This window comes from Barbatula barbatula (assembly GCF_947034865.1).
Source record: "Barbatula barbatula genome assembly, chromosome: 2".
NCBI classification, from domain to species: domain Eukaryota; kingdom Metazoa; phylum Chordata; class Actinopteri; order Cypriniformes; family Nemacheilidae; genus Barbatula; species Barbatula barbatula.
The window spans coordinates 19,285,462-19,299,173 of record NC_136767.1 but is presented as its reverse complement, the minus strand read 5'-3'; the positions used below and the strand labels follow the sequence as shown (position 1 = coordinate 19,299,173).

Sequence of the window (13,712 nt, the reverse complement as noted above, 5' to 3'; positions counted from 1 at the left end):
TTGTCAAATAATTTCTTTAGTATGATTTTCCTATATACATAGTTAGCCTTCCTAAATCTCAAATCTGTTGAAATTATGCTATGTGTCAATAATACAATCTCATGTTGTTTAAATTATTGTTTTAATGGTTTTCATAGTGAGATATAGAACTGTTGTACAAGTTCTGGATATAAATAGAGTGTTTAACATGTGGAAAAAGTGACAAACGTGCATAGTGCATACCCTAAAAAGTAAATGCTACTGTATGGCATACAATATGCTAAAGTATTTTTGGGTGCAAACTAGCTTGGTTTAAAGAAAAGGATACATATACACAGCTCTGCATAGCTGTGAAATTTGTTTTCTTTTCGTTTTTTTTCTTAGTATAATACATTTACAAAAGTTTTATGTTGTGATCTGGACTGGCACACTGGCACTGTGTGAATGACTTGTGTGTTGATGGGTTTATATGCAAGGGCTCACATACAGTGTGCCCTCTTCCTTTGAGCACATAGTGAGATTAGTCATTAAAAGTGAACGGAATGAGGAACACATATGAGAATAAAACATGAGAGTGCACCCTAATCTCATTGTGTTCCTCGCTCATAGCCGCTGTGAAAACCGAGAGGCAACACAGGTACCACCTTTTTTCTTCTTTTGCTCAGCCTCTAGGTGCACATGCAGTTTTGCACATTTTATTTTAATTCATCCATCCATTTTATTTACATTTGTTTGCATTAAGTCTTTAGTTCCTTGCGTATTTTGCTGGTGAAATCTGGCTAATGGCATCAACTTTAAAACTACTATTTGTTCTTTGTGTGATAGAATCAAACGTATGTGTGTTCTCATAAAATGTCTGCTGATGATTAAAGTATTAGTTAATAATTAATTCGTTTATAAATATGCTGTAATTTATACTATTCATTTATACAATATATGTGTATTTCGAATTATCATCAGGAACATTCAGGACCATCTCCATGCTTTTAAAGACACTGTTGTTATAGAATTAGTCAGGGTTCTCTGTCTTTACCGATGGGAAAAGTCAACAGTAATTGTAAATCAGATTCACTCCACCGTGGTCCGATATGCGTGTGAATTCTCACTCAAGGCCACTGTGTTAGCTTCATTTATCATTGTTGGGTAATGGACTATGATTGTGGCAGAGGTCAACTAGCCTGCAAAGTGTTCTTTGTATTTGTAGTGTTTATTATTTTAACCATCAGTAAACTACAATTGAAGCTTAGATCCAAGCAATGACTAAAATCAGTGAGACTGTCACCTTATAAGGCTTGATTTTAAACAAAGCCTAGCCAAAGCAAAGTTAGTTGTGGTCCAACAAACATCACATGTTACCAGTTAGAGCAGAAAAACCAAATGAACAGATCAAGATCTGACTTATAAAGGGGGGAGACAGCAGATGAGCAACAACCATTTTTTGGTTCAATTTTCCTCAAAGTCTGTTTACAAAAACCCAAGGTGAAATTGTAATCTTTTATACAAAATGACTATTCTTGACTCATTTTGTCCGGGAATGTGTGGTTGGCCTCACTGTGAAATCTTCACCATTTCATAATAATCTATCTTCCTCATTACTTCATTTGCAGTTCTGGATGAAAGCATGGAACTGACAGAGTAAGTTGTGCTTTAATTACTTTTTAATGCGCACAGGCAGACTTTTACCTTCAGACTCTTCAGCTTGGACTTTTTGCCTTCTGGTTTGATAAGAGCACGTCCACAGACACACCACACTACAATGCTTTCACCAGATCTCTTATTTTACTATCTAAATTGTAGGATAGAATATTGGCTGCTTTACTGCAATGCACTGGATCTTATTGGCTATTCGTGTACAATATCAGAGGGTGAAGACAGATTCTTAAACCCCTTTTATGTTCACTAAGGAGTTTTTGCTTTAATCCCAAGGAGGGAATCGACAATCCAGCCATGGTGATAGATGACTCAGGTCAGTGTTATCTATATTTTGTACTGTGATACAATTTAAACAAAAGTATTTTATTTATTTAAAGTCTAAAAGTACAGTACATAAAGTGTGGTGCATACAAGTTATTTTATCAGGTTTCAGAAATTCATTTATAACATATGTTTATTTTATTATTAGAATAAAAAAAATTAAACACCACAGATAGAAAATTGTGTATTAATGTTTTAGCAATGTAAGTTAAGCATAAAAAGCTTGTAATTTATCTGTAATCTTTGCCAACAGAATCTGCCCTGAATCCCTCTCCACGTGTATGTGTGCTGAAAAGGAAGGAAGGGGAAACCTTTGGCTTCCATCTGAAAGTGGAAAAAGGGAGGAAGGGTCATATAATCAGGCAGATAGATTCACAGGGCGTGGCAGAGAGGAGTGGGCTCAGGGATGGGGACTGTCTGCTTGAAGTCAATGAGATGTTTGTAGACAACATGGAACACAAGGAGGTGATTGGTCTTGACCTTTGACTCATGGGTTTAGTCATTATTATGCAGTTTGTTTTTAGTACATGAAATACAATTCTTGTTGTGAAGTGTAAAGTGTTGTAACTTACTTGTAACTTGTTCTATTTCTCTAAAGGTGACCCGTATGATTCAGGTGAGTGGTTCACACCTATGCTTCCTTGTGTTGGATGGGCAGGTCTATGATCAGGCTGTGTCTGAGAGTCGTGACCTTAAAGAGCTGGCTATAATCAGCCGTGGGGAAGGATGGAGGCCTCCTCGCCTCTGCCACATCACTAGAAATGCTGCATTTGGCTTGGGCCTCAAAATACGGCCTTTAGAGGGTAAGGAAATTTCATATTTCAAAATCAAACTTTCATGTAATGCATAATAGTCCTGGCCCAACCTACAACATTATTATGTCCAACTTGTTGGGAGGCCCAACGAATCCGAGTAATGTTTTAATAGTGACACAGAGCAACAGTATTTATAATTTTCATGGGATTCAACCTTCCAATGAGTAAATTATAGTTGTCTTGGTTTGTTTTTCTGTGCTTTAGGTGAGAAAGGCAAATTCATGATAAGCCCGGTAAATGGAGGTGCTGCAGAAAAGGCAGGAGTTAGGAAAGGTGACCGACTGGTTTGGATCAATGGTGCCATCGCTTCTGAACTTACACATTCTGCCATCAGCAAAATGGTGAGCAAAGTTACAAAGTCTTCCTTTAGATTCAAACAACCTTTATTCAAGATTGTTAAGTAATAGTAATAGTGATTCTATTTCCAGGTGAAAAAGAGCAGTAATGATGTGACAGTGCTGGTCATTGACAGCAAGAGTGAAAAAAGTTATGCCCTTAGAAAAAGGCCCATTCTGCCATCCATGGCTGATGTTGACAGCATCCCATATCGGCCCCACAGACTGCATCTGGGGTTGGGGCCTGAGGGGTACGGCCTTCTGCTTACACAGGGAAAGGCTGGTGCTGGAAAAAGCGGTACGAGATACAAAAGCATTTTGATCTGCAAAAACATTTTAACTTTCTGTAGGAATTCGTCCACATTAGTATATTTACATATTTATATTGGGTTTACACAGTCCATATGCTGGGTGAGGTGGATAAGGGCAGCCCTGCTGAACTGGGTGGTATAAAAAAAGGTGAGATGCTCCTTGAAGTGAATGGGGAGTCCATGGACTCACTAAATCATGAGGAAGTTGTCAGCAAAATCAAACAAAGTGGGCAGCTGGTCACCCTCACAACCATGCCACCTCAGGGCAAAGAATTCTACACTAAGGTAAATTCACGGAGTTAAAAAGTAGATAATGGAGAGCAGGATAACACTTTGTGACCAAAAATTATGTCGTTTTTTTTCTCAGTTGGGCCTTTCTCCATTGCTGTTCTGTTTGGATGTTTCATCCTCTAGACCTGCAGAAAAAAAGTAAATGCTTGAGCTTACAGCTCCCCCTGTTGAGACCCAAACGAATGTGCGTATCAATCCTTATATTAGACTGTGTGTTCTAAAGAAATGTTGAGTTGGCTTTGGCTTCAATTTGGGTTGTGTCCAACAGAAACCTGGAACATTCAACAGCCAGGTACAATGAAGTCCTTTCATTGACAAGTCAGTCTTTAGAAAATACTTACCTCAGATAGGATTTGGGCTGATTTCCAGGATAGAATTAAGCTTTGATCTGGACTAAACAGCACTATCTGTGGGTATTCTTCTCTGAATTATACACCTGGAATGACTTCAAACAATCCTCATTATTTTGTATATACGTCAAATCTATAGGCCTATCTGTATAAAATAGTCTAGGTATGGTTTATACATTTGTATATATACATAGCATATATATTTCAACCATATTATTACCATGGTGTGTTATTTCATGCTGTTTAGGTAACAGCAGGAGGCCCAGGGGGAGGTTCTGGTCTCCTGCAGGGTGAAGCGGTGGCAGAGGTGAATGGATAGAATATGGAGAATGAGACTTTGGAGGATGTGATCTTATGTGTAAAGAGTGGAGGAAGATCTCTTCCTTTACTAGTAGTAGATTGAGCAGTTTATGAGTTGCTGAAGATGAATGGAAAACCAATAACAGCTTAAAAAAAACAAGCAACCTCTGTGGTATGATATAGGCTGTATATACACTCACCTAAAGGATTATTAGGAACACCATACTAATATTGTGTTTGACCCCCTTTCGCCTTCAGAACTGCCTTAATTCTACATTGCATTGATTCAACAAGGTGCTCAAAGCATTCTTTAGAAATGTTGGCCCATATTGATAAGATAGCATCTTGCAGTTGATGGAGATTTGTGGGATGCACATCCAGGGCACGAAGCTCCCATTCCACCACATCCCAAAAATGCTCTATTAGGTTGAGATCTGGTCACTGTGGGGGCTATTTTAGTACAGTGAACTCATTGTCATGATTAAGAAACCAATTTGAAATGAGTCAAGCTTTGTGACATGGTGCAGTATCCTGCTGGAAGTAGCCATCAGAGGATGGGTACATGGTGGTCATAAAGGGATGGACATGGTCAGAATCAATGCACAGGTAGGCCGTGGCATTTAAACAATGCCCAATTGGCACTAAGGGGCCTAAAGTGTGCCAAGAAAACAGCCCCCACACCATTACACCACCACCACCACCAGCCTGCACAGTGGTAACAAGGCATGGTGGATCCATGTTCAGATGAAGCCATATTCTGACTCTACCATCTGAATCGAGACTCATCAGACCAGGCAACATTTTTTCAGTCTGCAACTGTCCAATTTTGGTGAGCTTGTGCAAATTGTAGCCTCTCCCATTTGTAGTGGAGATGAGTGGTACCCGGTTGGGTCTTCTGCTGTTGTAGCCCATCTGCCTCAAGGTTGTTCGTGTTGTGGCTTCACAAATGCTTTGCTGCATACCTCGGTTGTAACGGGTGGACATTTCAGTCAAAGTTGCTCTTCTATCAGCTTGAATCAGTCGGCCCATTCTTCTCTGACCTCTAGCATCAACAAGGCACTTTCGCCCACAGGACTGCTGCATACTGGATGTTTTTCCCTTTTCACACCATTCTTTGTAAACCCTAGAAATGGTTGTACTTGAAAATCCCAGTAACTGAGCAGATTGTGAAATACTCAGACCGGCCTGTCCGGCACCAACAACCATGCCATGCTCAAAATTGCTTAAATCACCTTTCTTTTCAATTCTGACTTTCAGTTTGGAGTTCAGGAGATTGTCTTGACCAGGACCACACCCCTAAATTCATTGAAGCAACTGCCATGTGATTGGTTGATTAGATAATTGCATTAATGAGAAATTGAATTATCCTAATATAATCCTTTAGGTGGGTGTACAATCATAAACAATGAATTATATAATGCATTGTGAGTGTTTTTGGGAAAAGCTAGTGTTAATTTCATGCACTCCTTTATTAATATGAATTCCTTTACTATCTGTTTCAGGTGGACTGAAATGTCTGATAATGTTGATGATATGAATATGAAACTTATGAATTATATTTAACCAATTTAATGGGGCTTATTTCTGCAATAACAACCGGCTGCCTGCACATGATCCCTTACGTGAAACATCAAATGTTTGATGAGAATTTATGGGTGTTCTGTTTATTCCACATTTAGGCTACTTTCACCATAAGTATAGCCATATATATATATATATATATATATATATATATATATATATATATATATATATATAAGTAATGTCGTTTCCGCATTCATTCTGATGCAAAATATGTTTCTTCTTAAAAATGTGAATTAATGTATTTTTAAGTAGTGTTAATCAAAGAAGATCTATTTAATAAACAAAATAAAAATTTAAAATATGACTATGTATGTATGATGAATATTATAAATCACAAAATATGAATTTTATTTTATTTTAATTTAGGCTACCAAATAACATATTTCAGCCTGAAAATGATACAAGATATTAATTAGCCTGAGTAACTCAGATATATATCTCGCAATATATATTTTATTTAAGGAACTTATTATTTATTTTCAGAGAGTGTTTATAGTAATTCTTATCCAACTGACATTTAATGACAGGATGAGCCTTTCATTCTGCGCCAAAGATCTGCGCCATTGGGAGCACATACATACACTATAGTCGACGGTTTTATGCCGTCCTTTTTTTGTACGCATTTAATTTAATCCGGGCGTACACTTTGCAAATATTTCATTTTATACTTAATTTATATGTTCATAAAACATTACATTTTATATTCAACAGTATGATATATAATCTACACAGGTGTATTTATAGGCTTGACCGAAATTTTCGTCAGGCATATATTGTGCCTCCTAGTTTGCAGGGTCTTTCGCTGGAGGTGACATTCGCTTGAAGGGCCTCGGTTTGTTAAGAGAGTAGCGGCGGATAAACCATCACAGGAACGCTAAACATGGCCCAGGCAGTTCAGAAACTAGTGTCTAAAGTACCAACGTTGGTCGGGGGTAAGGATATTTATATTTAAATAATGTATTAGGTTTTAGACCTCTTTATTTGTTCGAGTGACATGTTTTTGATCGCGGATTCTAGTGGAACAGGCCGCAGGTATGAGGAAAACATGCATTTATTCGATCTTAAAAAAATTATCAGTTTACGTTACACAGCTGTAATAATCCATCGATGTTGAATACACACGGTGGAGTAAATTAATCTAGACACTTTATTTATGTTCAGCTTGTTTTAGTGTTCATCTAGCTATCAATTCATTCTCATGCTTCGCTCGCCCTAGAGTACGGTGCAGTTGACAGTGGCTATGACAATAAGTCGTTGCATGCTCTGAGTTGAAATATAATTGATATTACATGATTTTCGATTAATCATTTAGTTTATATAAACGTCTGTTTAATATGGTATATGTTTTTTATGTTGTTGTAATTATTAATAACCTGTATTTTAATTTTGAAGCCGCTGTGAACTTCTCCAAACCCCGGCTATCCACATTCTGGTATTACGCCCGTGTGGAGCTGGTGCCACCAAGCCCTGCAGAGATTCCCAAGGCCATCAGCGGTGTCCAAGATCTCCTCAAGGGCTTCCAGTCAGGACGGCTCGGTCAGACCACAGTCAGGGTCAGTATACATTCTTTAAACAATTGTGACCCAGTCTGTACTAAAAACATGGTAAAGTGTCAAAATATAAAAACGCAGTAGGGGGATCAACGTTTGTTTTCAACCATTAATTTAATTATTATTTCAGTCTTTGCCTTACTCAAAGATATCAAGGTTATGTTTTCACAAAATGTTTAACTGTTTTCTATATAAAAATCATCCTCATAATATAGTAAAAAATGACTAGCTGGGTTTCCACAGACTGGGCAGCAATATTTTCCTTTTTTAAGATTATTATATGAAAAATTAAGTTTGTCACACAATAATGAGCAAAACATAACTTTGTATTTGGTGGAGAAACCCTTGTTGGCAAGCACAGAGGTAAGACATTTCTGATAGTTGGTCACCAGGTTTGCACATGTGTCAGGATACATTTTAGTCTAGAGCTGCAACTAACGATTATTTTAATAATCGATTAATCTGTCGATTATTTGTTCGATTAATCGATGAATCGGATACAAATTTTTAAAAGCATTCATTTTCAACCCTTTATTGAAAAATAGAACTGACATTGCAAAACATATTTCAAAAGCTTTATTATTACTTATTATATTATTATTACAGCTGGCTGTGGTTTACATGATGCATTTCCCATCAAGAAGCCTCTCATGGTTTGCTGTTTTTTTCTGGAATTTTTTCGGGTCTCTCTGATGGTCTTTCCTCTATCTCCGCTCTGCTTTTTTAATTTATTTTTTCTCCGCTATGCTGCGCGGCGCGATCAACTTTTTTTAGTCCTGTGACACACTAGATGCGTGGCGTGAGCGTCTCAGAAGCCTGGCGTGACCGTTTTTAAATCGGCTCCCATGTTAACAGGTTAGAGCTTGCACACTGCCTGCGTGAGACGAGCCGCACGGAAAACGCGTGCATGCTAGGAATTGAATCGACGCCTATTTTTCACGAGACACGCAAGCGTGTTTGAAGCGTTTCCAGGCAAAATAGAATAGGAAAAGATGTTTATATGTAATTTTGTACACGAATACATATTAATGAATGCCATTTTGATGTTTGAAAGCTAATCATCATTTATTTGAACGTATTTTCAAATTGAATTTCATTAAACCAACATCTACACGTTACGGGGTTTACATGTCCACTGTAGAAAACATCAGGACTTAAATCATGTTTATAATGCATTTTTGGAGAAACAACAAGTGAATATTGAAATAAATTATACATTAATATTCCTATTAAGTATGAGATATTATTACTAAAATGTTGCAAATGAATACTCCAATTAACTACTTTTTTCCATAAAATCTTCCTCCAAGAAAATGCTTAGGCTATATCCAATGGAAAGATACATTGCATTGAATGGGAATATTAATTTATGTCCATCTTAAACACATATTGCATAAAGTAAACTCGTGCATCAATTGATTACGTTACATCTTTAATAACATATCTGAGAATCATCTTAATACGAATTGTGGTTCGTATTAAACCCCAAAATGTATTGGTGACTGAATTATTTTTGTTTTTTATGCTCTTAACAATGTGATTTAAAATGGAAAAAAATATGACACACTAATAACAACGTAGTCTAGTGTGTCATCTGAGTGACGGTCCAACATCAGGTAATAAAGCTACAAAACATTTGGAAATGTTATTTAAATAAACAGACAGCCTACTTACTCATTTTTCGGATTTTGGAAGGTGTAGGTTATGTGAAAAAAGTTTAAACTTGTCGTGAATACAAGACCCTTGTCTGTCGGCGGCCTCCCTCTATGTCACCTTTAGCAGCAGCAGCGCGCCAGCGCCGCGTCAGGCACGGTGCTGGTGTGCAAAGATACAGAAAACACGACGCAGCCGCCACAGAGCTGACACGCAACAGAAACGCCACGCTCACGCCACTCAAACATGTCGCGCGATACAACGAATCGATAATGAAATTCGTTGCCAACATTTTTAATAATCGATTTTTATCGATTTTATCGATTCGTTGTTGCAGCCCTATTTTAGTCCACTCTTCTGTAAATCTGAAAAGTTTCTTGGCTGGTCCTCCGCAAATTGGAGTTAGCCTCCTTCACAGATTTTCTATAGGACTATGGTCTAGAGACTGGCTAGGACATGCAATGTGCTTCTCCTTAAGCCACTGTTTGGTTGTCTTGGCAATATGTTTTGGGTCTTTGTCATGTTAAAGAAACATCCACGACCCATCTTCAGTGATCTACTTATGGGGAGGAGGTTCTCGTCCAAGATTTTACGGTACATGGGCCCTTCTCTCAGACCCTCCATGCAGTTTAGTCATCCTCTACCCGTAGCAGAGAAAGCCCTAAAGTATTGTTTCCAATACTGTGCTTCTCTGTAGGGATGGTGTTCTTGGAGTCATAGTCAGCATTTCTTTCCCTCCAAAAAGGCACTTAATTTTGGTCTTGCAGCACTTTCTTCAAAGCCTTTTCTGAATCCTTTTGATGTCCATTGTCAAACTTCAGATGAGCCAGATAGGCCGCCTTGGGAAGGAGGACCTTTCGGGTGCTTCAGGATTTCAATCTATTGTGGCATAGTGTGTTACCAATGGTTTGCTTGCTAACTGTGGTCCCAACGGTCTTGAAATCATTAACAAGCTTCTTCTGCGTAGTACTGAGCAGATTTTTAACATTTCTCATGATCAACTTGACACCTTTGGCGAAATCTTGCATGGAGCTCCAGATCAAGGGCAATTGATAGTTATTTTGTATTTTTGGAATTTCTAATTCCAAATAATCGCACCAACAGTTGTCTCCTTCTCACCAAGCTTCTATCTGTAGCCTCTACAAGGTTTGTGCAGCACATAACCAATCTGTGGAGCCAGAATTCTTGCTGGTTGGTAGGGATCAAATACTTATTTCTCTGACTGAAATGCCAATCAATTTATAACCTTTCCCCCCTGATTTTTGATATTCGGTTTCTATCAGTTAAAATAAACCCACAATAAAATGTATAGACCCTTCATTTCTTTGTAAGCAGGGAAACTTAAAATCAGTAGGGGATTAAATAATTATTTCCCTCACTGTATATTTCTGACTAAATGAAACGAAGATTTCACGAAATAAATCAGTATAGTGATGTCTTACCTGTTCGGCAGATAAAGCCATTAATGCAATCCTTTCAGATGTCAGAGCCAACTCTCAATATTGGCTTTTGCTTTAGCACGGAGCTGTAACAAGGTTACTCTCGCGAGGTTACTTTATCAACAATAGGTGATTCTCCAGATGTTTATTCAGCGTCAGTAAATTGTGATGTTAACACAATGTGAAATTCCACAAATGATCGCTTTCTAAAAAATTTCTGATTTCAAACAGCCACCGAGAATTTAAATTCTAAACAACTGTTATAAGAATGAACAAGTGTCTGTCACCCACAGCAGCTCTGCTTCACCGCCATCCACACACACGTTATAAACTAACCGGTTCCTCACATTTCTGTTTACTGATGTGTAAACGGATGTAATGACGCGAAGAGTCAATTTACACCCGACAATATAAATTCTAAATCATTATTTCAAGTTTACGTTGTGAATCGGGGTAAGATTAGACAATCATTTTGAACACTGATCTGTATATATTTACTAAATAATTGATTTCTGATTATGTTTAATAACATTAAACATAATTTTTTTCTTAACATGCTTAACTATTAAATGTATAAATGTGCCAACAAAGCAAGATATGCTTCAATCGACCTTAATTTGTTTCGAAAATAAAACACTTATAGGGTTTTTTTATGGTGTTAGTGAATTATGGATGGCACTGGTGGTCCAGTGGACTGTGTCCGGAAATGCACAATAGCACCATTCTAACAATACTGTAGTATTGTATTTAACAAAGCTCATAGATTAAATTTACTATTTGTTTTTTTATTCTTGAATAAGCTTAATAGTAATGTCTGATTTCACTTATCTGGTGTCTCCACAGGATGCTCTAAGGAATGGACTTGTTGCAACAGAAGTTCTGATGTGGTTCTACATCGGGGAGATCATCGGAAAGGGAGGCCTTATAGGCTATGATGTATAAACGTGGACTGTCCTTTTTAGCTTGTTCTCTTCTGAGCTTTGTCTATTCCCTTCATTGTCAGAATTCTGTGCATCCAGGAACTAAATAAATGGAAATTACTAAAGAAACAACAGCCTTTGCGCTTTATGCTTGAGACTTAAAACATGTAAGTCTGTGTACATTGAGAGTTAATTCCGATATTGGTTAACTTGAGTATGTTGATCGATTTTTAATTATTAGATGAATGCTAGTCCTCCATAGTGAATTTTGCACCACTTGATTCTTGTAGTAAAGGTCAACACACCACTACATTAATAAACATAGTAAAACGTTTGATGGAAAGTGATTATATATATTCAAGAATATGACTAATAGAAGAGATACCACAAACGTTTTTAAACCATATGTATATTATGTACACAATGTATATTTTGTGATATAGATTCAGTCTAGTACAGATATTCCGATTATGTAATAATTGACATCTCTTCACGTTCCTGATTTTCTGACAACATCCGCAGAACATTTCCCAAATATTTGTGAAACTCTTGACGGACGTCTTCAGGATCTTCCTCAAGATTTGAGTTAATAAGAGGTAGTTTGCTCAGCTTTGAGGCTATGGAGAAGAAAATAAATTTACTTTAAAAACTGTATTGTTACTTTCCTAATAATAGTGAACTTTACAACAGTACATTATTTTCAGGACCTAATCAGGTTGAAGTTACTATAAAATACTGCCAAAACTGTTTCAGTACCTAATGATGGGCGGACAGTGTCAGACCCTCTTCCTGGTTTATGGTGTGCTATCAACAGGCACTGGGTCTCCAGTAACCCCTGAGAGGAGATGATTGTAGAATGCCAAGTCTCTATTTCCTTCAAATGGCTGGGCACATCTGGGTTGAATACTATAACCACTCCATTGGATTCTTTCATCAAAGCCGGCCAGCATGATTCAAACCTGTGAGCATGCATACCGTATTAAATCGAATTTCAAAAAGTGAGAATGTTTGGACACGATTTAAAAAACTAAACAATACACAGCTAGAGTAATTAACAAAAGTGGTCTATATTTTATCAACATACTTAAAATCTCCTGCACAATCCCACAGTTCCACCTCACATGATGAATGTTTGTTGCCATTGGATAGATTTTGGGATTCAAACTCAAGTATCCTAAAGAAGGAAGTATTCAAATTAAACCACTGCAATAAAATGTGTATAGCAAAAAAGCATATTCAATTTACCTTACGCCCTGTGTTGGACTATAATCGCCCCCGATTGTTTCCGTTGTATCGGAGAGAAAATTAGCCAGTGCTGTTTTTCCACACTGTCAAAATTAAGATATTGTAGATTTCGACTTTCATCACAATACATAGCATCAGATTAAAATTAAACATAGCGATTTTACCTCGCTTGGTCCAATTAATAGTATTTTCAACTTCATCTTCCAAGTATCGAGAGTAAAAGGTAAGACGAGACAGATTTTTGCCCTGTCGTACTATTGGCACATCTAGCTAGTTAGCAAGCAAGCTAATAGAATTGTTGTATGGTATGTAAAAATAATGTTGATTAAAGCGTGAGAACTGTCAAATCAGCGTGATGTTTCTCCATATACATATGTTGCTAGATGAAGCGCGTTGAGGAAAAGGCAAGCTCGTGGCTTACATAAACATCTCGTTTCCAGGGCGATTGTTGATGTAGAGTAAATTGAGTAACTTAAAAAGGCAGCCGCCGATTCGCAAAGTTTGATTACTGATTATTTTCTCCCACTAGGTGTGTATTATTGAAAATAAAATTCAGATTTTGTAAAACGATAGAAAATCAAAAGCTCGAAACAAAATGTTATATTTAAAAACATGTATGCATATTTTAATATTTCTAGCAGATATTCGAAATTCAGTTTTAGTTCAGATTTAATCACAGCAGCTGGCTTGTAGTCCTTAATAATTGATCTAATTAAGTCGGTATGTCTGTTTTAGCGGATGAACATTTGATCGGGATATGTATTCATTTATTTGCGTAGGCTACTAGTGAACAACCCAATGTAAGCAAATCTCCAATAGGGGGCAGTGTACTCAGGATGTTCAGCCGCGGATAAAAGACCATTTCAGAATTATTTGACGTTTTTCCGAACTTTCCATTTATAGGTACGTATTTAACTAAAATGATAATTTTATTTCATTCTGTGGGCTAGTGACCACATTTTTAGT

At 37.2% G+C, this 13,712-nt stretch overlaps 3 protein-coding genes across 3 annotated transcripts; 2 read left to right on the top strand and 1 right to left on the bottom strand.

Annotated features, from left to right (window-relative positions):
* Positions 1-1,600: 1,600 nt before the first annotated feature.
* Positions 1,601-4,458, top strand: nherf4b (NHERF family PDZ scaffold protein 4b; the record flags this gene model as incomplete). The annotated part of the gene is given in 12 exon segments (XM_079471368.1): positions 1,601-1,614; positions 1,884-1,945; positions 2,207-2,418; positions 2,552-2,756; positions 2,973-3,109; positions 3,197-3,401; positions 3,503-3,699; positions 3,782-3,844; positions 3,848-3,934; positions 3,938-3,997; positions 4,303-4,371; positions 4,375-4,458. Coding segments are annotated over 12 exon segments (1,395 nt in total).
* A 1,679-nt stretch (positions 4,459-6,137) lies between these two features.
* Positions 6,138-11,633, top strand: atp5l (ATP synthase, H+ transporting, mitochondrial F0 complex, subunit g). The gene is made up of 3 exons (XM_079477610.1): positions 6,138-6,871; positions 7,332-7,492; positions 11,425-11,633. The coding sequence occupies exons 1-3, from the start codon at positions 6,820-6,822 to the stop codon at positions 11,521-11,523; spliced, it is 312 nt and encodes a 103-aa protein (XP_079333736.1). The 5' UTR covers positions 6,138-6,819; the 3' UTR covers positions 11,524-11,633.
* On the bottom strand, positions 11,624-13,215 carry ift22 (intraflagellar transport 22 homolog (Chlamydomonas)). The gene is made up of 5 exons (XM_079477599.1): positions 12,911-13,215; positions 12,747-12,829; positions 12,586-12,675; positions 12,258-12,460; positions 11,624-12,118 (listed from the first exon to the last, which is right to left on the bottom strand). Exons 1-5 carry the CDS (start codon positions 12,944-12,946, stop codon positions 11,970-11,972), a joined length of 561 nt encoding a protein of 186 aa, XP_079333725.1. The 5' UTR covers positions 12,947-13,215; the 3' UTR covers positions 11,624-11,969.
* Between the last annotated feature and the right edge of the window lie 497 nt (positions 13,216-13,712).